The sequence below is a fragment of the Nicotiana tomentosiformis genome, chromosome 12, assembly GCF_000390325.3.
Source record: "Nicotiana tomentosiformis chromosome 12, ASM39032v3, whole genome shotgun sequence".
Classification (NCBI taxonomy): Eukaryota; Viridiplantae; Streptophyta; class Magnoliopsida; order Solanales; family Solanaceae; genus Nicotiana; species Nicotiana tomentosiformis.
In genome coordinates this window covers 96,407,884-96,431,752 of record NC_090823.1, presented here as the reverse complement: position 1 = coordinate 96,431,752, position 23,869 = coordinate 96,407,884, and the positions used below count along the sequence as shown (strand labels likewise).

The 23,869-nt window shown below is 36.4% G+C and overlaps 3 protein-coding genes across 8 annotated transcripts; 1 reads left to right on the top strand and 2 right to left on the bottom strand.

Moving 5' to 3' along the window:
• Positions 1-680: 680 nt before the first annotated feature.
• LOC104115484 (uncharacterized) lies at positions 681-1,427 on the top strand. The gene is made up of 2 exons (XM_009626134.2): positions 681-1,209; positions 1,318-1,427. Exons 1-2 carry the CDS (start codon positions 681-683, stop codon positions 1,425-1,427), a joined length of 639 nt encoding a protein of 212 aa, XP_009624429.2.
• A 3,493-nt stretch (positions 1,428-4,920) lies between these two features.
• On the bottom strand, positions 4,921-6,296 carry LOC104115482 (uncharacterized). 2 transcript variants are annotated; one of them, XM_009626128.4, is made up of 2 exons: positions 5,645-6,296; positions 4,921-5,547 (listed from the first exon to the last, which is right to left on the bottom strand). In XM_009626128.4, exons 1-2 carry the CDS (start codon positions 5,807-5,809, stop codon positions 5,104-5,106), a joined length of 609 nt encoding a protein of 202 aa, XP_009624423.1. In that variant the 5' UTR covers positions 5,810-6,296; the 3' UTR covers positions 4,921-5,103. The 2 variants fall into 2 exon arrangements, with proteins under 2 accessions (XP_009624423.1, XP_009624424.1); XM_009626129.4 differs by having other exon boundaries at positions 4,921-5,544; positions 5,645-6,294.
• Positions 6,297-7,218: 922 nt separating this feature from the next.
• Positions 7,219-11,070, bottom strand: LOC104115483 (uncharacterized). 5 transcript variants are annotated; one of them, XM_018777423.3, is made up of 3 exons: positions 10,854-11,036; positions 8,162-8,313; positions 7,219-7,880 (listed from the first exon to the last, which is right to left on the bottom strand). In XM_018777423.3, exons 2-3 carry the CDS (start codon positions 8,190-8,192, stop codon positions 7,312-7,314), a joined length of 600 nt encoding a protein of 199 aa, XP_018632939.1. In that variant the 5' UTR covers positions 8,193-8,313; positions 10,854-11,036; the 3' UTR covers positions 7,219-7,311. The 5 variants fall into 5 exon arrangements, with proteins under 5 accessions (XP_018632939.1, XP_009624427.1, XP_009624426.1 ...); XM_009626132.4 differs by lacking the exon at positions 8,162-8,313 and having other exon boundaries at positions 7,219-7,866; positions 10,854-11,070; XM_009626131.4 differs by lacking the exon at positions 8,162-8,313 and having other exon boundaries at positions 7,219-7,901; positions 10,854-11,035.
• Positions 11,071-23,869: the final 12,799 nt, after the last annotated feature.

Below are 23,869 nucleotides of genomic sequence, written 5' to 3'. Positions count from 1 at the left end.
ATTGGGGGCCAGATTTTAAATACCCAATGTTTAAATAAATAAATAATTTATAAAAGTAATTAATAAATAAAACAAAATATCAGTTGTGTATGAAAATGATTAAAAACAATTATTTAACATTATAAAAATATTAAAAATTATTTTTTGCATAAATAATGTAATTATACATGCATATGGTTATTGCAAAATGTGCAATTTAGCCCCGAAAAATACAAATGTAATTATAAGAAATGCCCTGAAAATATTTAAAATCTCATATTGGTATAAATGATAAGTTTAGATGATTAAATCTTCATAAAAATAATTTGGATGGTAATTATTAGATATTTATATAATAAAAATATAAAAATAAATTGATTTAACGTCTTTAAAAATTACGAACAATTATGAAAAATACTCGTGTATGCTTGTAAATCAAATGATGATGCATATGCACTATTTTGAAGGTATATATATATATATATATATATATATATATATATATATATATATATATATATATATATATTTGGAAAATATGAGAAAAAATTGGGTATCAACAACTTAATGATTTGGCTAAAAGAAGGATAGTAAAGAGTTTAGTTAAACTCTGGAACACAGATATTATCTGTTTTCAGGAGACTAAACTTGAGAAGGAAATACACTAGCTCGTTAAGCAGATTTGGGGAGGGTGATGGGTGATGATTGCTTGTCTGGAGTCTAGTGGTTCTAGAGGGGGCATTATGATGTTAAGGGATTGTAGAATCTGGAAAGCGAAAGTCGTTCAAATTGGAGCCTATACACTCGCATGCAAATTTGAGGCACTATTGCAGAACTTTGAATGTCACATAACAGGGGTGTATACCCCAAACTGTAATATTGAGAGGAGGAAAGATTGGTGGGAGATAGGAGCTGTGAGGGGTTTGGTGGAGGGCCCATGGGTTGTTTGTAGTAATTTTAACATTACCAGATTTTCTTCCGAGAAAAGGAACTGCCTTAGGAGATCCAGAGCTATGGTGAAATTTTCAGATTTTATAGATGATATGAATCTGATCGATCTTCCACTAGAAGGAGGTGTCTATACCTGGTTCAAAGGGCATAATCAAATAATCTCCTCAAGAGTTGATAGAATCCTGATCTCTGAAGAATGGGATGACACTTTCAGGAACATCAAGCAATCCCTCCTCCAACGACTAATCTCTGACCATGTTCCCGTGTCTTTACAATGTGGTTCTTGGGAGCACACCAAGTCATACTTCAAGTGTGATAACTGGTGGCTGAACACATAAGGCTTCATAGATAGAATCAAAGAATGGTGGACATCTTTTGAATTTTCAGGGAGGCCAGATTTCATGTTAGTTTGTAAAATGAAAGCACTCAAAGGCAAGCTGAAGGAATGGAGTAGAAGTAGCCAGGAAAATTTGGGATTGCAAAGACCAACATGCTAAATAAATTAGCAATGTCGGACTCTACTATGGAATATAGAGCCCTAATAGAATAGGAATCAGTGAAGAAGGCCTCTCTTCTCATGGAATATGAGGAACACCTGAAAAATGAAGAAATTGCATTGAGGCAGAGATCCAGAGCTCTTTGGCTTAAGGAGGGGGACATGAATACAAGTTTCTTCCATAAAACTGCTAATGCACATAAGAGAAGCAATAACATTGATCAGTTAGTTATCCAGGAAGAAACAATTGTAGAGCCACAAAGAATCAAGGTTGAGATCATTGTCTTTTACAAAGAGTTATATACAGAGAATGAAGAATGGAGACCTGTGTACAACTATGATATATGTCCTAAAATATCTGAAGAAGAAAAGAAGTTCTTGCAAAGAAGCTTTGATGAACAAGAGGTGTTGGGGTGTTTGAAGATGTGTGCAGTGGACAAGGCTCCTGGACCTGATGGTTACACAATGGTTTTTTTATCAAGTGTTGGACTGTATTGAAGCAGGACATTATGGAGGTTTTCCACAATTTTCACTCACACGAAATCTTTGAATATTTTTTTAATGCATCATATATAGTCCTAATCCCCAAGAAGGTAGGTGCAAAGGAACTGGGTGATTCCAGGCCTATAAGCTTGATAGGCAGTGTATATAAGCTAATTTCAAAAGTTTTGATAGAAAGGCTTAAAGAAATTGGTGGATTCATAACAGATGGATTTCATCAAATGAAGGCAAATAACGGATGATGTTCTGATTTCCAATGAAGCTGTGGATTCAAGAACTAAATAGAAGAAGCCGGGAATTCTTTGTAAACTAGACATCGAAAAAGCATATGATCATGTAAACTGGAATTTCTTGTTAAATATGCTATACCAAATTGGTTTTGGGGTAAAATGGATCAACTGGGTAAAATATTGTATCTCCATTGTCAGATTTTTAATCATCATAAATGGATCTCCTGAGGGTTTTTCCCCTACCCATAGAGATTTAAGGCAGGGTGATCCTTTATCTCCCTTTCTCTTCATAATAGTCATGGAATGTCTGAATAACATGGTTAAAAAAACAAAAAGCAATGGGTGGATCAAAGGTTTTGAGGTAGCTAGAAGTAAAAACAATAGTCTGGAAATCACACATCTTCAATATGCTGATGACACATTAATTTTCTGCGACGCAGAAAAGGAGCAGCTGAGGTTTCTAAGAGTTATTCTAGTACTGTTTGAAGGGATTTCAGGACTTCATGTTAATTGGAAAAAGAGTCATCTTTACCCAATAAATGAAGTACCTGATATAGAACAATTGGCACTAATCTTGGGAGGTGAAGTAGAAACTCTACCTACTGTCTATCTTGGCATGCCTTTGGGTGCCAAATCTAAATCCAAAGAGATATGGAACAATGTTATTAAAAAGGGTGAGAAGAAGCTGTCCAGATGGAAATCTCAGTACCTATCAATGGGAGGAAGACTCGCCTTCATCAACTCTGTTTTAGATGCACTCCCAACATATATTATGTCACTCTTCCATATTCCCGCAGGAGTTATAGCAAAGAAAAAAAGGGTTTTCACTTAGTAAAGTGGAAATCTCTTATAGTTGGCAAAGCTCATGATGGACTAGGCATCAGGAATTTGAAGGATCATAGCAAGGCTCTCAAGACGAAATAGCTATGGAGGTATTCTCAAGAACCCCAAACCTTATGGGGTAATGTGATCAAAGCCAAATATGGTGAGGAAGACAAGTGGATAACAAAAGAAGTAAATACAACATATGGAGTTAGCTTATGGAGATCCATCAGGTCACTCTGGTCTATTCTAAAGAACCACTCATCCATCAAAGTGCAAGATGGCAATAAAACTTCCTTCTGGAAAGATAACTGGTTGGGAGATGGATACTTAAAGGACCTCTACCCTGATATGTATGTTATGGCACAACATCAACACAACACAGTAGCTGAAATGTAGTCCCCACAAGGATGGACACTTATTTTTAGAAGAAGTTTGAATGATTGGGATGTGGCCAGAATGACTGACTTCTACAAACATCTGGAAAGATTCATAGGTTTACAGAGTGGGGTGGACACAATAAGGTGCCAGGGAAATAACAGTGGCATTTATAAGGAGAATACAACATACAAGATCCTGAATCAAGATAACCAGCAGATTAATAACTGGCCTTGGAAGCATATATGTAAAATCAAGATTCCCTATAAGGTAGCATGTTTTTCTTGGTTACTAGCAAAGGAGGTTGTTCTGACACAAGATAATCTTATAAAGAGAGGGATTCAATTGTGCTCAAGATGCCACTTATGTGGAGAAGATATTGAGATAGTTAGCCATCTATTTTTATATTGCAAGATAACTGACCAGTTATGGAAGATCTTTATTAATCTCAGGGGCATAGCTTGGACAATGCATAGTAAGATTACTGAAGTTCTTTTCAGTTGGGATGAAGCTGGAACTGGAGCAAGAGACAGAGATAGATGGAGAACTATCCCAGCATGTATTTGGTGGACAATCTGGAAAGAAAGGAATTTCAAATGTTTTGAGGATAGAAGAAATTCTGTGCAGAAGATCAAGCTTAATTGTGTTTTGCTTTTTTGCTTTTGGTGTAAACAGATCTACGCAGAAGATACTGTTTCAATCCTAGATGTCCTAGAATCTTGTTAGGCCCGAGGTCCAAGTTTTTTTCTTTTGGCTACGCACTTGTAAATATGGTTTCAGTACAATCTATGTACTGATTTTATTATAATATACAATATGTTACCATCTTAAAAATAAATAATGAGTTGTATCACTTTCTTATCAAGTGTTGTTAAAATGGGTCAATTATCTCTTTATTCTTCCATATTCATATGTCAAGATTTCTTATATCTTTCGAATTTGAAATGATATTTCGATAATTTAAAATTAAATAGAACATATCACTATTTAGGTATCATATTGATTTTTATGTTTAATTATTAAATTCGATTAATTTTGAAAGCGTACATCACCGAAAAATTATTGTTAGACGATCAAGAAAATAACAATCATGTGTTACTAAAAAAAATTCTCCATAAGAATATTTTAATATGTCATATATTTGTCAATTTTTTCAATTTTTATAAACCCGAAAAATCCGACAAAACCGAACCAATCCAAACCGATATAGTTGGTTTTGATAAAATCCGAACCAACCCGGTTCATGTACACCCCTAATAGCAGGAATACGCAGAAGATACTATTCTTCAAGGAGATAGTTTCCGGAGCATTCATTATTCAAAAGTAGGGTTTTATGTCAATCGATTCCTGTTGACTGGTGAATCAGGTCCACTGGTCTGGTTTTCCTTGATTGGTTATTGAACATGGCACTTTGTGGCACCCAGTTCACTTTTATCTCTTTGTGTTCAATTGAACAAACTGAATCTATGAACATCTTTGATTTTGACACTAGTGTGGATAATGATTCTACCTATGCCTGTTGAGATAAGTGAGAGACACAAAAAGGGACGCGTAACATGAAAATTTTGAACATCCAAATGATATTAAAAAGCTGTCCTCAATTATGCAAAAGATTGTACTATTAGTAAATAATATGATTCATGCATAAACATAAGATCAGCATCCTTTCTCCATGGAAAATGCAAAGTTGCTTTGCCTACTAGAGATAACTGACTTAAAATGCCAGCAATCAGTGCATCTTAACCATTATATTCCAGCACTCTTACGCCATGACCAAGAATCAGATGGTGATTTTGGCAAAGGTGGAAGCAACAAGGCTTTTTGGTATAGGCCAAATGGCCATCCTTCACAGTGAGAGAATTCCTGAATAACAGAATGCCTCCAGAGATCTTGGAAGTCAATCCTGTCTACGCTTGAAGAACGAGAAAAGATTGTTTTAGCTGTGACAAATGCCTCAAAACTTGTAGAAGTTGAGCAGGGAGAAAGACGACTAGCAACAGAGTAAAAATCTTCCCTTTCTTCCTTTTCTTGATCTTCATTGTCCTCCTCCTTTTGTCTTAATCTTGCAGATATGAATAAATCTCCTGTTGTTGGAGAGAAAGCCCAGGTAAACTTATCAGTTGAGTTGTTTGTCTTTCTTCTGCATTTCAACTCCATGTATTTACTTATCACTGCTGATATAAATACCTGCTTATAAAACCGCAAAACAGCATTCAGAAAATATGAGTAAATCAGAAGTTAATAGCATTGAACTTAGAAGAATTACATGGCTGCTTTAAATAAGTACTTCATCTTCATTATCATAGTCGCAAATCGGATCATCCTCTTCTGGAGTTGAATGTGAACTTTTCCGAAAGGAATGACAGTTGGAAAATGCATCCTTGAGGGTTGAGGCAAGGAATTTGAATCTCTTGGAAGTATTTGGATAGTCTTGATTAAAAGAGAATCCCATGCTTTTAGAAGAGCTGCTGAAATTTCTTGATGAGAGTTGTAGCTGAAAAGTTACCCCAAACAGAAGTAAATTCTTTGTTAGTCCTCTAACTCATCTCTCTTCTGATTTCTCATTTGAAATTCGTTTATTGAAAGGGACCTTCCATCTTCTCTGAAAATATGAGGTTTTAATCTTTAAGGTGAAGACTTCAGCAGAGGAACCTGCAAGGTATTTCTGAAGCGAAAGCAATGGACATTGAATTTCTTATTGCATACAACTATACAAGTAACTTGGTGTTTCCTTGTCATGGGCAAGATGCTAAATTTGTGGTGAATTGCTTTCACTTCAGCCTGAAGTTAAGGGTGAAAAAGGACATGGTGCCAAACAATGACCACTTGCAGATCCTTTCGTATTTCTTGACTGGAATAAGGTGCAAGAGAATTTTCGTTTATCATTGAACCAGATATGTCTACACAAAAGGGTTTATGCAACTTTGCAAAAATGTTGGTCTGGTTAAAAGACTATTTGACATGGATATTAGAGTCAATATGTCCTTTTGAAAAATTGCCGAATAGTTCAAGCTAAATCTTGAAGAAAGCTAAAAAGCGTCGTTTGATGAGCCGGTCCTAGTAGTCGTTGGTCAGGTAAAGGGACCAAGCCAATGGTGTTCAACTGGTTTCTTCGGATGTTCAGCCATGTTGGGACTGAGACACGACTCGACTCCATGGGGGCAGTAGTTGGAAATCTTGGGCAACATCAAAAGTTTCATTAGTTATTTTAGAATACAATTACTAGACACAACAATTGGGACCAGGAATTTTTGCAACTGGGAACTGTATGTTCTATGTTTTTCCGTTTGTAGCATTTCCTGTAAAAACTTAGCCCAGTTCCTACAACATATTACTTCAACAAATATGAAGAATAACGGATGCCCAAAGTTCCTGCTATGCACGGGATCCGGGGAAGGACTGGACCATATTATATCTTATGTGTACAGGTTTACCTTGCATTTGTGAAAGAGACTATTTTTGTGGCTTGAACAAATGACACAAGAAGTGAAGGAAGTGAATCAAATGCTTAAACTACCCACCTTTGCAAGGATAATGAGGAACATAAAGTAAACAGTGTTATTTTCTTAATTGACACTACTTTAAACTAAAACATTTTAATGTGAGAAGAGGGAAGACCGAGTCCTATTTCTTTAAAATCATGTGTCTTTAATTATGCGACTCATCCTTCTTAGAGACCCTTAATAAGTCAACTGTTTTAAGGACTCACATGCCATTAACTAAAGTAAGACGCATTAATCAGCTGACCTTCTTAGATACCTTAACTCAATTGCTCTAAGTACTAAAATGAATTGGATATAAATAACAGAATAGTGGCTCTGTCATGTAGCTTACCAACCATTTCAGAAGTAACCAAAAAAAAAGCACAAGAAATTTTAGACTTCCCATTTTACCCTTTGTCATTTCAAATTTGCAAAAACATTGTAGAGAATAATGTTTTCCAACTAGTCACAATTACAAGTGAACATCTCTGTGAAGCCTAGTATCGCCATTAATCAGTAGGCGGACTTTAAGTGAGCAAGATCCACAAGGAAGCACAATAGATGCTGGCAAAGATTTAGATGTCAGCAAAGAGACTGTAAACCCATCTCTGGATATTGAACAACCCGTGTCAGCCAATTCAAAAGAATCAATAGAGTAGTAGTCACCACATCTACAAGGATAAGAAAGCTCTATAATATCACCAGAATCTTGAACTGTAAGGTCCTCTAAGCTAACATCTTCAGCAATTGCTACATCCTGTCTCAAAGCTAGCAATTCACCGTCATAAAGTGCACGTGACCTCGGGTTGCCAAGGGTTTCCCAAGCTCTCTGTATCTCCAAGAATTTGTTTTCTGTCAGACACTCAGAATTGGATGTTTCTGATGCCTTTTGCTGCTTGTCTGGATGAAAACAAAGTATGGCTGACCGATAGGCTTTACGGATTTCTTCAAAATCTGTATCGTCCTTCACACCTAGAATCTCATAGTGAGTCTTATGAATGAAGTTGCTGCTCGAAATCATGGCACCCTGTATCAAAAAATCTTTACAGCAAATCCACCCCCCTAAAAAAAAAGGAAAAAGAAAAGTAGGAGGGGAATTTTTGGTGAAGACCAACAATCTACTTTTTACAAGTATCAGTAAGATTGCATGCACAGAATTAGATCGCATACAAAGAATTTTGAACTTTATTCTAATAACCGCAAAATCTATTTTTTCCCAACTTCGAAACTGTGATGGATAATGTGTCCGCACTCTACCCTTCTCCACTTAAAAATCAAACTTGCTTCACTAGCTAAGATTCAAATTAATAATGCACACCTACCACATATCGCACACCGTATTACCTTTGTCATTGAACCAAAAAGCACTGGGGCAAGTTCAAAAACTATAAAAGACGACCTTTGGGATTTTTCCCAATTGAGCTGCAGGACTTAAACTCACATCCTTCAGTATGCCTCTCACTCAATTCACTCCCTACCCATGAAGAAGAAATAAAAAAGACGACCAGCAGGGAAGAACGTCAGTAGGATGCTTGACTGCTGACCATCAAACAGCCACACAAATTACTAGACTGTCTAGCTTGCTGTTACAATGTAAGTCCTAGGTCCTTATTGTTTCTATATAGAAGCCGCTGATAGAGAACAGCCCAGTTCATTCATCAGAAAGAGAGAATTTTAGCAGTGAACCAACGTGCAAACATCTAAAACAATTTAGCACCACAGAAGCATGAATAAACACTCAGCAGCCAGCAAAAGCATGATTACTGTAATGTGGTTTCCAATTATCTGAGGTTACAATAGAAATGAAATTAGACAGATAATTTGAGTGAGCAAGGCCTAGTATCCTAGCCTATAGCCAGAGGCGGAGCCAGGATTTTAAGTGTATGGGTTCTGAATTTTTTAGCAAAATAAGTTATTGAGTACCTCCACTTAATAGCTAAACTACTGTTCATGAGAATAAAGTTATCTGTATGAGTTTGATATACCTTATATACGAACGTATATTATATTCTCCCTCACAAATGGTACAGGATCATGAACCAACTAATTTCATCTTATTATTATTGATGTGCGGTGTATATTTTGATTAACACCATAATGTACAAAATTGATGAAGCAAGTTAGTTTTTCTAACATGAGGGGGACAGGATAAACAGTTGAGAAAAAGTTACGTAATGAATTATCATTTGTACATCTAGATCCTCGAATAAGATAATATGAATTTGAAGTTCATAAAAACATAATTCATCTGCAATATGTTGCAAAGCATGCCAGACGCATTTGCTGACCCAAAGAAAGTAACTATATTCCCACTACAAATGCTCCAATTAGAATAAGTCCTAGAAGGACAAAGTCTATGGTATGCTTAAAGCGTATAGACAAATCGGTTTCAAATAAAATTCTTGATAAAGAAGATGAGCAAATGATCAAAATGATCATAATAAGGAGGCAAGTGATTTAGAAGATCACATGATATAACATTTCATAAAATTTCAGAAAAGGTCCAGGTACTTGAAAATATGAATGAAGAGATCTCTATGTTATGTCTTTATGAAAAAATGAGGTTGGAATCGATATAAAATGTTCGTCAACTACATTTATTATAACACTGAATATATATGAGAATCTTAAGTCTGGAGAAATAATTCAAGTAGAATTAGTTTCATATGAAAGACATGTAGTTTTTGACATGCAGATCAAACACCTGAAAGTATAAAGTCAATGGTGTGTGCAATCACTTTTATCTATCTTATATGTCTAGCATAGCATGAAAACTTGATATGCATCTAAAGTCTATTTATATGGCTTATATGACTTAACTTATATGACAATCCCTGAAGGATTTAAATTGCTTAAAGCATATAGAATTCTTGGTCATGAAGTACTACATCCTAAGTGCAATTTGTGCACATTTGTATCTTGCTATAACTATAAGCATGATAATGTGATAGCGAGGATTTTCAAGGTGAACATATTCATTGGAGTTAATATGGTTGATTTATTCATCAAATCTCTACCGTCGCCAACCTTCAAGAAGCCAGTGCACAAGATTGAAAGCGAAGGCTCAAGGATGTGAATTGATGCTCTCATCAGGGGGAGTTAATACGCGTTGTACTCTTTTTTCCTAACAAGATTTTGTCCCACCGGGTTTTCCTTGCAAGGATTTTAACGAGACAACTAAAAGACATATTGTTAGATATGTGTACTCTTTTTCCTTCACTAGAATTTTTTCTCACTGGGTTTTATTTTAGTTAAGGTTTTAATGAGCACATTATCTGTTGAATAGACATTAAATGGGGAGTGTTATAAATAGAATTATATTTAAGGTGAATGTTTATATTTTAGAGAGATTTTAGGGTTTGTTACTTTGTGACTAAATCATTTTTCCCCTATAAATAAAGGAGTTCTATTCCATTGTAATTGATCCAATATAAATAAGAATTCTCTCTCTCTACTTTTCTTAGCAATACTCTTCTTCGTCTTTTATTGTTTTGTAACAACTGTATGGGAAAAACGTGACATTCTCTTTCTTTTTTTGTAGATTTTCTTCTCTTTTTTTTTTGCAAGTAAAATTAATATTCCAAAAGTGTGTCGATTTTTTATAGTTTTCAATTTTATTAAATGAACCTACTAAAAAGTGAAATAAAGGCTAAAATATCAAGATTAAATTTAACGAATATTAAATACTAAAAAGGTGATAAAGTTTTTAGGTATGGTCAAAAATTAGGTGCTCGCATCAGGTAAATTGGAAATATTACTACTCCATATTTATTGCTACTTTAAAAATGTCATTTTTTCCGCATCAACTTTATTCATGTTACAGTTCACAAACTCAGCAGACAAATGAAACCCATTGGACAAACACAAAAAGAGAAAGGAGACCAACCCAACAGCTAAAATTATCATCTGAATAACAATACAATTCAATACATCTTTAAATTTTCATAAAGTAATCACCTTTACTGCAAAAAAGAACGAAAAAAACGCACCAAAAACCGGACTATGAAAATTTACCTAAAATGGGTATTCAGATTTCACGGCCGGATTCAGTGACGGAGACGGTGGTCCTTATTGCAGCGGCAGAAAATATCAGGTGAGACGGTAGAGAAATTGGGGTGCTGAAGAGTGGAGACAGAGTTAGGTCTTTTTTTTTTCTTTTGCACCACAGAGTTACGGGTGTTTTCCTATAATTAATAGCGAAAACCGGAAAAGGGTATATTTAAGCAAAACAACAACTCACCCTGTCGAAAATAAAAATCTATTTTGAAAACAGATTTGGTTTCTATTTTTGGAAAACAAAACTATTTGGTTTCATAAAAATCGATTCAGTTGGTTTGTTTATTTCTCTCAGAATTATTTTCGGACCAAACAAATTATTTGTTCCAAAACAAAAGTTAACAATAATAGCTTCTTCTTTTTTTATCTCTTGTTAAATAAATTTACATAGTGAAAAACTACATAAAATTATTACAAATTACAAACTTTTATAGTTAAAAATATTTATGGTTAAGAGAATATAGTCAAAGAAAATAAAGTGTTTGGTACTAGAATAGCAATAGTGTCATTCTTTTTTAAATAAGATTATAATTTTTTTTCTCTTACTATTAAAAAGTTTTTAATATTAGAATGGGACGAAGGGAAAGGGACGGTAAGGAATGAAATGACACTTGTAGGCATTTTTATATGAACTAGTGTCTCATTACGCACGGTTGCAGGTATCTCTTATGTAAGTGGATTACACTTTATAAAAGATAAATATATATTAAAATAACGTATATATTATTTCCAAAGTAGTATTTAAACTATATATTAAAAGTTAAATATTGTTATGACCCGATTTCTAATCAAGTCGTAACCGACACTCGACGCCTCAACTTGACCGAACGAACCATCTTGGCTTTTATATTCTGTTCTATTTTTGTTGTGCAATGCATCTCAACACAATTCAATATAATTCAAAGCAAATTCTTTTCTGAATCTTTAAATAAAATAATATTCTGAAAAGAAATTCATTCTGTTATCTTAAATACATTAAAAAATAAATATAATGCAAAGTGGTCACTCATGACTCTATTCTGACTGTGTCTATGAAGCCTCTAAGAAATACAGAGTAATAAGACAAAATTCTGGAATCAATGAACTGCATGAACCAAAATGGAGCTCACGAAGTCTACTGATAATGGGAGGAGAATATCCTAGCTTGTAGCCTGCTTACCTGCAAAATATGTCCCTACATTGACATAGGTCAATGTAGGTTCTCATGAAGAGAACGTCAGTACACCACAGCAGTACTCAGTAAGTAAAGCAATCTTCCCACTAAAGCTGGAACGAGACTTTAAAAGGAGTATATATGCATGATAAAAGAAAATTCTAAAAGCTTTTGATGAAGAGTTGAAACAAACAACTCATACATCTATTATAAAGTTCTTCTTGATGTTATTCATGAAAATTCTCTTTCTTTTCTTTTCTCTTCTTTTCTAGGAAAATATAAAATTCAAATAGATAAATATATATAAACTTTTTCGAAATAATCCTTGTAAATTTTCTAAAGTATTTTCTTTTTTTTTTTTCTTCGCCGGGGAGTTCCATGGATTCTGACATTCTTTCTTATTCTTATTCTGAAACTGTCACCATATGATCAGTATGGTGGACGATCCTAGCCCGATCGCCTGGACCCCATTCCTGTGGTGCCTCACAGTTCAATGTTCTAGCATGCTCGCATTCTTGTGCCTTGCCAGTGCACTTCTATTATAGTGCCCAAACCAACGGTACACTAATCTCCTACTCTGGTACGAGTAGTTTCGGGATAACATAAATCACTAGAGGTTATGAACCCTTCTCAGAGATCTATGAAAACTCTCAAAATATTCTTCTGAGTGATTCTTATATCACAAAATTTAAACAATAATATATCTTCATAGTTCTCATCAAAACAGTTCCATAAAAGCATGTAAAAGAAATTTCAATAGTCTATGCATTAAAGAAATATATGCAAGTCATGAATGCATGAGACATAATTTATGGAACAACATACCATTTTTGAGTTATTAACCATGCTGCACCTTATTTTGCACGAGTCAAAACAAGATTCAACTTGTGGTTCCCCTGTTGATGATAAAAGAGAGTCGCCACCTAATATTTAAAGGTATACTAGGGTACCTATTTAATTACTAAAGTCATTTTTTATTAGTCTGCTAACCGGTGAGATTTTGGGTAATGATTCTTGTTCTCCTGAGGGGAAGGTGTTAGGCACCCCTTAAATCTACCTTAGGTAGCTCCATAAAACTTAGACTAGATTTAAAGGATTAGTTGTATATACTCTATATGCTTTTAAAATATCATTTCTGCATCATCACCAATTTACAAGAGTCATATAAGTGCTTTCTATAATTTTCCATAATGTTTAAAGCTTTAAAATTGATTTTCTTGTATTTACATTACTTGAATATGTATTAATTACCCCTTTAAATTATTTTATGATAACTTAATAATCCAAATTTATTATTTGCATCCATATATATATTTCATAATATTTTTACTTCATTTTAGATAATTATATTTATATTTTTAAGCTATTTACATAATTTTGCAATAATAGCCTATATGCTATGCATAATTACATTTATTACATTATTCATGCTAAAATAGCATTTTTATATTTTTATAATTTTAATTTATTATTTTAAATCATTTTATTGAATAATTAATATTTTATTATTTAATAATTATTTTATTTAAATAATTTTGTGTATTTAATTCTTAGCCAAATTTTAGGCTAATTTTCGGACCAAAAACAGGCCCAAAACATTTGGCCCATCCCCAGTTCACTCTTCAACTGCCCAAGACCAAACAACCCTCTTCAAAAACCGGTCGCGATCCAACTTTAACCCGCCTAGCTCCCCTTTCAATCTTGGCTGTTGATCTCAAATGATCAACGAGCCGGCCATTTTCCATATATCCCTCCCCACTAACCCTATAGACCCATTCCCCACTTCAGCTGCCGCTACTCTCTCTATTCCTCTCTTCTTCCTTACAAACCCTAACCGTCGTATCTCTAAACTCTCTCTGAATCCGGCCCCAATATGGAATCCTTTCGTGATTCTCTTGCCTTATTCTACTACTACTCACGCGTTCATGGTGTTACTTAGTATTTACCTAAATTTGGTAAATGCTACCTTTCAAGACGGGCCTGATTTGGCTATAATTTTGTGAAGACCTAGCCGATGTTTCACCTATATATACTCTACAATGAACGATTCTTGCTTTTCCGACCAGATTCATGGCTCAACTAGGATTTGAAATTTTGATTTTTCCTTTACCGGTTCTATTATTGATTGCATGAGGTATTTTCTTTCCTTATTCGAGATTGATTGATTGTTTTCCATGTTTGATTATTCAATTTCTACCACTATATAACCCCTCCCCAATTTCCCCTTTGGACGGACCTCATTTTTTTTTACTGCTATTACTCTCACCATTCTCTTCTTTCATTCATTCACTTACTCTGTTCCACTCGAATATTTTATAAAATTATTGAATTCTTGGCCGGCTGAAAGCCAAGGTCATAATACTATTAAACGACCTCCTCCGGTGCAAGCACTGCTCGGAGCCCTTCTAGATGCTCTTGTGAACTCTAAAGCACTGGGAATTTGAGGTTTCACTGTCTTCCTTCAATTGTTGTTGTTGAATCACTACTGATATTCTAAGTTCCTCACTCTTTTGCTCGTTTATCTTTGCAACTAGTTAGTGTTCTTTACCTTTACAATTCAAATTACTTCCCTCCTATATGATGATGCTTTTGTGAATTGTGTGTGCCACTATTTTTTTGGCTCAGTTTCCCTGTTGTTTATGAAATTTATAATGTTGTATGATTATCACATGTTCTACTGACTGTCAGTCTCGATGAGGTTTCTTCTACCATTCTGTGTGTTCTAATATTATCTAAGTCCAAAGCTTCTAGATGGGTAGCTTGTTATTTTCTAGGTGCAATAAAGCTCTGGCCCTTTTAAATGTTACTTGAACTTCTGTGATCCTTCTATTGTGCTATCTTTGTTTTCAATCCTATTTGCCTTAATGTCTCTCTGTAGTTTTTATGCCCTAATTCTATTTAGGTTCTACTCTTAGAATCATGAGTAGTTAACTAAAGTAATTCCTGCTCTTTGTATGTTTGCCTGGTTCGAGTGTTAAACCTGATCAATGCCTCGTGTGAGTGTATCTTCATACTCTACTTTGGATTCTTGTATTAAAACTTACTAGTAATTCATATTTGCCCAGAAATGTATTACATTATTCATGCTAAAATAGCATTTTTATATTTTTATAATGTTAATTTATTATTTTAAATTATTTTATTACGTAAGTAATATTTTATTATTTATTAATTATTTTATTTAAATAATTTTGTGTATTTAATTCTTAGTCCAATTTTAGGCTAATTTTCGGACCAAACACATGCCCAAAACATTTGGCTCATCACCAATTCACTATCCAACTGCCCAAGACCAAACAACCCTCTTCAAAAATCGGTCGCGACCCGATTTAACCCGCCCCGCTCCCCTTTCAATCTTGGCCGTGGATCTCAAATGATCAACGACCCAAATTAAGCTGACCCCTTTCTATATATCCCTTCCCACTAACCTTAGAGACCCATTCTCCACTTCAGCTGCCTCTAGTCTCTCTATTCCTCTCTTCTTCTTTACAAACCCTAGCCGCCATATCTCTAAATTCTCTCTGAATCCGTCCCCAATATGGAATCCTTTCGTGATTCTTTTGCCTTATTCTGCTACTACTTACACGTTCATGGTGTTACTTAGTATTTACCTAACTTTGGTAAATGCTACCTTTCAAGACGAGCCTGATTTGGCTATAATTTTGTGAAGACCTAGCCGATGTTTCACCTATATATACTCTATAATGAACGATTCTTGCATTTCCGACTAGATTCATAGCCATTGGACTCAACTAGGATTTGAAATTTCAATTTCCCCTTTACTGGTTCTATTATTGATTGCATGTGATATTTTCTTTCCTTATTCGTTATTGATTGATTGTTTTCCATGTTTGATTGTTCAATTTCTACCACTATATAACCCCTCCCCAATTTTTCCTTTGGACGGACCTCATTTGTTTTTACTGCTATTACTCTCACTATTCTCGTCTTTCACTCATTCACTTACCCTGTCACACTCGAATATTTTTTGAAATTGTTGAATTCTTGGTCCGTTGAAAGCCAAGGCCATAATACTATTAAACGACCTCCTCTGGTGCAAGCACTGCTCGGAGCCCTTCTCAAGGCTCTTGTGAACTCTAAAGCACTAGGAATTTGAGGTTTCACTGTCTTCCTTCAATTGTTGTTGTTGAATCACTACTGATATTCTAAGTTCCTCACTCTTTTGCTCGTTTATCTTTGCAACTAGTTAGTGTTCTTTACCTTTACAATTCAAATTACTTCCCTCATATATGATGATGCTTTTGTGAATTGTGTGTGCCACTATTTTTTTGGCTCAGTTTCCCTGTTGTTTATGAAATTTATAATGTTGTATGATTATCACATGTTCTACTAACTGTCAGTCTCGATGAGGTTTCTTCTACCATTCTGTGTGTTCTGATATTATCTAAGTCCAAAGCTTCTAGATGGGTAGCTTGTTCTTTTCTAGGTGAAATAAAGCTCTGTCCCTCTTAAATGTTACTTGAACTTCTATGATCCTTCTATTGTGCTACCTTTTTTTTCAATCATGTTTGCCTTAATGTCTTTCTGTAGTTTTACTGCCCTAATTCTATTTAGGTTCTACTCTTAGAATCATGAGTAGTTAACTAAAGTAATTCCTGCTCTTTGTATGTTTGCATGGTTCGAGTGTTAAACCTGATCAATGACTGGTGTAAGTGTATCTTCATACTCTGCTTTGGATTCTTGTGTTAAAACTTACTAGTAATTCATATTTGCCTAGAAATTGTTCCAAATGTATTCTTCCCTCATCATGCTAAGTCACTCATACATACAACTTTCAACTTGCTCACTTTCTTAAAATGATCATGCCTATGTGAATCCTGAACCTTTCTGACTGTATATTTCTTTGCTACTTGCAAGTCTCAACACTGTACTATAGTTACATGTCTTACTACCATTTTGATTGATACAATACTGTTCTATAGGCCATGCTTTCTAGTGCTAGTTTGCTCAGTTTCATGCATATTGTTATCCTTGGTATGTACAATGGAACTTGCTATAGACTTGCTTTCTCAGAATTAGATACTTGTCTGCTAATTAGCTGTTGTGCAGATTTTTCAATATTGTTGACCTTTAATTTCTTAATAGGTTTTCCAATAAATACTTTCTGCTTGTCACAAACCGACTTACAAATCTAAGTTATGGTTTTCCCTACATGCTTATGTTAAGATTTTCTTGTGAAGTTCACCGTTGGTCTTTGTCTCTTGAGCATGTCATTACTACTTGTTAACCTTCTAGAAATTAATTCATAACCTTGCTTTCTTTGAACTCTCATGCTTAACTCCTCTGTTTGTGGATTCTTGTATGCTAGAATCCTGCAATCAAATCATGTGTATCCCAAGAAACCTGTTACCTTGAACTTGTTTGTTAATCTGAAAACCCAAGTATATGTCCAATCTATGTGTTCTGCATACTCTCTATATCTTATGTGTGCTTATGTGATGATCAAGTGTGTGTCTTACCCCTAGGACGTGTAGAATTCTTGCTTTTGTTAGTTGTGGTATTAGGGTCCAAATGAGCATGTGGTCCACCTTAGAATTTGAGTTATCTTAATGATTCGGGGTTAGTATGAGTTGCCATTCATACTTTAATTATCTATAACTGGTAATGGATGGGCAAGATAATTGTTTTATTCTTGGGCCTGGACTGTTGAATCTGGTTCTTGTTACTGTGGTTTCGAGCACACTATCCGCGCCTGGGATATGGGCATGTCCGAATTTTAAAGCCATTTGAAGGCCCAGATGCACTGTTGGGCTATTTTACATTTATGATTAGGCATGTAGTTATTCCATTTTAAGTTGTAATAATTTGTATAACGAATGATGGGCAGTTAATAAAAGGGGTTGGGATATTTTAATACTTGCACGAAAGGGTTGAAATCATTCCTATAGGCTCTACGTATTCTATTTACTATTACATCTAGCATGCCCTATTTGTTGCATACTAATAGGAACCATGCATATATGAATCATGCACACACTTCACTTAACTTATCAAATATGCTATACTTGTTTCCATGTCTACTATTCAACGCGTTTAGATAATATGCCTATAGGATAAAATAATGTAATATTTTCGCTAATCTAGATACCATGACTATGAGGTTTAATAATTGGTCAACTACTTCATGTTACTTTTGTACTGTCCCACTTAGATGACATGATTATAGGGTTGAAGTGTTATAAAATCAGGTCTAATTATCAAATGTTAGGAATCCTGCCTATAGGAATCCTGCCTATAGGATACTCTCACTTTAGAGATCATGCCTATAGGGTTTAATTTGTAATATCTATAATCTACGAATTCAGAAAGAACAACGTTGTTTGCACGATGTTAGTATTCAGAATCACCTAGAGACCATGCCTATAGGACTTAATGAATCTAAGTGTTAATTCTGAAATTGTCTACTGCCTAATATAAGAATCTGATCGCGTGCTTTTGTGCTTACGTTTGGAGGTCGACTTCAACCTTTCATTGCAATTGTGTGCAATCCTATCTGTTTTGTATGTCGCCTAGTTTTATCATTTGGAGCAACCTAAGTGAGGTCTAACCACCTAATAGTAGGTCCAAAGCCTCTTGGACATGCACATCCCTTCCCTTATTTCCCTTTATTTGTCTAAATTACTATAACATGCACATCCCTTCCCTTATTTCCCTTTATTGCTATGACATGTACGCCCTCTCCCGCTCCTTTCATCTTGTCTAAAACTTCTATATCATGACTCTCCTGTCCCTATTTCCCTATTTGCTTTATTACGTTCTCGCATATTTTTATGAGTTAAACTGACTCATTATCAACATAGCGGTGCTTGATGATTGTACGCGCTTTCCTGAATTCACCCTTTTAAATCGAAAAGGCTTATTTGCGGTAGACTAGTCGATCAGCAAGGCAGTCGACGGTCCCGTCCCTTTCCCTCTCAAGTTGTCCACTTGAGAGTACCAGTCTAGACTCTTCTAAAAACCCCACTCTAATTTGAAATGTACATGCATCATGCTAAACCTAGTACGGATTGAAGCGTCATTGACGTAACAACCCGCTTAGATAAACCTTGTCCAAAGTCCGACGGAATTTCCATAATCCCAAAAGACACTATCATGTTATGTGCATTACTTGGAGAAAATGTGCCAACATGTTGATCATTATTGTGTAAGTAGTCGAACCTGGAGGGGGAAAAGGCTAACCTTTGTTTGTTTGCAGAAAATGAAGCATGAAGTCCCCAGGTTTGGTATGCTCCAAAATATCCCGCCTTTGCTAATTGACTGGTGGAAAGACCTTATACCTTGTGATAAAAATCATGTGAGGAGAGTACTTGGTGACTTGCCACTTTGCTGAACATTCGACCAAATAGGGAACTGATAGAGGTCGCTACCATGTTCTGGGACGCGAAAAGAGCTATTTTTCGATTTGGGAATATAGAAATGACTCCTCTCCTAGAAGAAACAGGGGGTTTCACCAAGATACCATAGGATAGTCTGGGACTACTGGTGCCAGAAAATCACACTCCGTGTGGTTTTATGAAAATGTTGGGTTTTAAGAAGAATAATGAACTGCTCTGTCTAAAGAAATAATACCTGCCTTTTGAGTTTCTCTACGAGCGTTATGGACATAGCAAATTATATCACCTTCATCATGACAAACTATCCATTACCTCTTTGGGATGGGTGCACCACCGGGTTTATGTTTTCATTGTCTGTTTCTTGGGATTGTTGATCTTTCCTATGCAAGTAGGAAGGATTCATACCTGCTTAACCATGGTCGCTAGGACATTAATGGATGGCATCGAAGGACATACTTACACTATCATCCCCATGATCTTAGCTGAGATATACCGTGCTCTAGATTGGTGCAAGCAGGGGTTCAGACACTTTGATGGTTGTAATCTATTGCTACAAGTTTGGCTGTTGGAACACTTTCAGAAGGGAGAGTATCATCAAGAGCTTCTGCGAATGCCACAAAATGACTACATAGCCAACCATCACCCAAAGAAAATGACATTCATTCCATAAAGATTTGTAAAGCCTGGAAATGTTGTAGGCTGGGTGCGTTTCTTCAGCAATCTGACAGACGAGCAAGTGCATTGGATGTTTGAATGGTTTCATAGTAGTGAGTTCATCATCATATCAAAAGGAACTACTCACTTGGTACTGATCGTCCTGCGATGTATCTACCCTTACGCTCCTATAAGGGTCAATGGTTGATGACAATGAATTCAGCTCAGGAACAGTCGTACAGCTCATGAAATCGGTAGTGGAAGAAGGCCATGCCGAAATAAACTCAACAAGTTTAACTTGGGATTGGAGAAACAAATACATAGATTATTTGAAGACTGGGAAGTTTCCCTCAAATCCTAAAGAATCGAGAGCTCTACTCACGAAGGCAGTCAGGCTCAACCTATCCGAAGGGACTTTGTTCAGAAGAACATTTGATGGCCTGCTTGCCATATGCTTGGGGGCGGGGGATACTGAATATGTCTTGAGAGAAGTTCATGAAGACAAGCTGGAAGAAAACAAGTCATACCTCGGGTTTCCAACATGGTTAAGTAAAAGGCAGATTTCAAGGGGGATGTCATCCCATTCAAGTTCGAAGTGCAACACATATGGAACCAAAAGATCATCGTGGAAGGAGAAACTATTGATCCAGACAGGTATCACGCCGGCCATATGTACTACTATCTATCATGGTTAGAAGATGATATAGCTGGGGATGTCAAACCAGGAATCAATCTGAAGGATATGATCATAGACAAAGTGGCTGAGGCACAAGTGAAGTACAAGAGGCTACACAAAAGGGTGTTCGAATCTGAAGCTAAGCATCTGGAGCAACATAAAGTAAACATGGAGGCGATAAGGGAATGGAAAGAGATTGCCACTAAGTCAATGGAGATATTAGAATACTTAGAGCAAGGACTGATGGAGCTGGAACGGAAGGTGAGAAAGAGACTTTGGGATTGTCAGGGCATGAACGACGATGAAGGAGGAAAGCTGGCAAAAACTTACTTATTACTCGATATGCGTGATCTGGGAAACATGATTGATGGGGTCAAGAGATCAAAGCATGGAGAAGGTCCTTCAGGGACTAAATAAATTAGGAGATGATGTTCTTTACTGCTTTTAGTTTTGATTAGATTTCGATGTAATAAGGCTTAATGCCATTAGTAACTTTATTATTATTATTGTCGATTTAGTGAAAGATTTTTTTGGCTTATTTTCGCACTAATGAGATGAAGCAAACATTGTCATCAATTTTCTCCAAGTCTATGTGTTGCTTAGGCCTACCTCAGGCACAATGAGGTCCCCCAATTAGGACGTGAATTATTGCATGACATTTTTGAAGCATATTTAAATATTGCAAACGCTATTTTATTTCACCATACTGACATGGTTACCTTTTGTTTTTATTTCTTTATTTATTCCCATTCCCAAAGGTTGATTCGTGCAAACTGGCATCATCAGCATACCACACTAGATCCATAGGTCCTCCTCCATCTCCTCTACCTAGCGACTCAAAAAGCAAAGGCAAGGGCAAAGCGAAGATGGATGACATAAGCGGTATTCAGAAAGATAACGCTACCACGACAGAGAATGTTGAAACTTCAGTTGGTAGAAGCACCCTAGGGCAGAATGCCTTAGTCTTACATTAGGAGCAGAAAATCCTGAAGCTACAGGGTGAGCTTGAAGAAGTCCGCAATATGGCAAACCTTTCCTTTACTCTCAATGTTCCTGACATCAACCAACAAAACCCAACCACTCAAAACCAAACACCACCACAAAACACATAAAACCAAAATCCACCACCTATAGCTTCGAATCCTCATGCATCACACCAGTATCATAATCCCGCACCTCCCTAATACCTTAACCCACCACCAGTGCAAACCCCTCAACAACACTACCATCACCCAACTCAATACCCGCAAACCACTACTTATCACACTCCCCAAATGCACCACAACCTACTCTCGATCCCCAAAACCCAACCAACGATCATCAATATATCCAAGTTCCAGGAACTCATCAAAACAACCTGATATACGTGGAAACCTTACCCCATACCCCGCAGCAAACCCTATACATACCTGAGCCGACTAAGAAGGACCTGCTTATTTGAAACATGGCAGAGGAACTCAAGAAACCTACGAGAGAGTTCAGAGTGTTGAAGGTGAGAAAGGTGTTGAAGGTTTAAACTATGAAAATTTGTGTATTCAGCAAGATGTAGAACTTCCAGAGGGTTACAAACCTCCCAAGTTCATAATGTTCGATGGCCCTGATGATCCAAAGGTGCATCTAAGAACCTACTGCGACAAACTTGTAGGAGTGGGTAAGAATGAACAAATCTGTAGGAAACTGTTCATGCAAAGTATTACAGGAGACGCCTTGTCTTGGTATATCAGTCAAAACCCGAAGAAGTGGGCAAATTGGGTAAGTATGGCCTTAGATTTCATGGACATATTCAGGTTCAACATAGAGAATGCGACAGACGATTCTAGATCAAAAACTCATGAAGAAGCTGACAAAAACCTTTCGCGAGTATGCTACTCGTTGGAGACCAGTGGCCACAAAGGTAAGGCCAACACTTGAAGAAGAACAAATGAACAAGTTATTTGTTAGAGCTCAAGATCTGCAGTTTTATAAAAGGTTGATGGTCATCGAGAATCACAACTTCTCAGACATTATCAAGTTAGGAGAGAGGATAGAAAAAGGAATCAGGAGTGGGATGATGACTAGTTTCAAGGCGCTGCAAGCCACAAACAAAGCCTTACAATCAGGAGGTATTTCAAAGAAGAACGAAATGAGTACCGTGATGGTAGCCCATGGCCCTAAGTCTCCACTTACACACCAAACGCCTCCACCCACATATCAACCCTCACCCCCAAAATACCAATACCCTGCTACCACTTATCATACCTATAACACTCAGCCTGCATACTACCATTTACCTCCACCCGCCCGCCACATCTACCCAAAGCCACGCCCAAACTTCGACCACAGAAATCCCAGACAATACACCCCAATTGCTGAACCCATAGCCCAACTGTATGAGAGACTGAAGGTCGATGGTTACATCACCCCTATTCCTATTGTTTCTGTCGAGAACCCTTCCCAGTGGATCAATCCCAACAAAACTTGTGCTTATCATTCAGGCATGAAGGGTCATACTATTGAGGAGTGCCGCATATTAAAAGAAAAAATCTAGACACTTATTGACACTAAGGTTATACAAGCAAAGGAAGCTACACCAAATGTCCGCAATAACCCTCTCCCGGATCATAGGGGTGAGGGGGTGAACGTGATAGAAACTGATGAGGAATGGGATCAGGAAGGGTCCATCGGGCTCATTTGGGTGGGAGATACTCCTAAAACATCTCCGGTCACCCTCACGCCAGTCGTGGTACAAACCTAGACACTGTTTGAGGTTGAGGTAACAACACCCTTCTCTGTAATGGTAGCTCCCACACCGTCTTACAAGTTTGATACCATCCCATGGGATTATGTTGCGAAGCGAGAATAAATGAAAAAGCCAATATGGAAGAAACGGAGCCGCGCAAGTTATGACTAGAACTGGCAGAGTTTACACCCCTGAGAATCTGTACCTAAGCCGCCTGTTGTCTAGCCATGCACTGATGATCTTTGGAGGAAGATACAATCAAGGGAATAATCTGTTGTTGACCACCTGAACAAGACTCTAGTTCAGATATCCATATTATCACTGTTGCAAAACTCAGACGCACACAAGAATGCCTTGATGAAAGTATTAAGTGAAGCTTATGTACCCGCCGGCATCACTAGTGGAGAGATGGCTAAC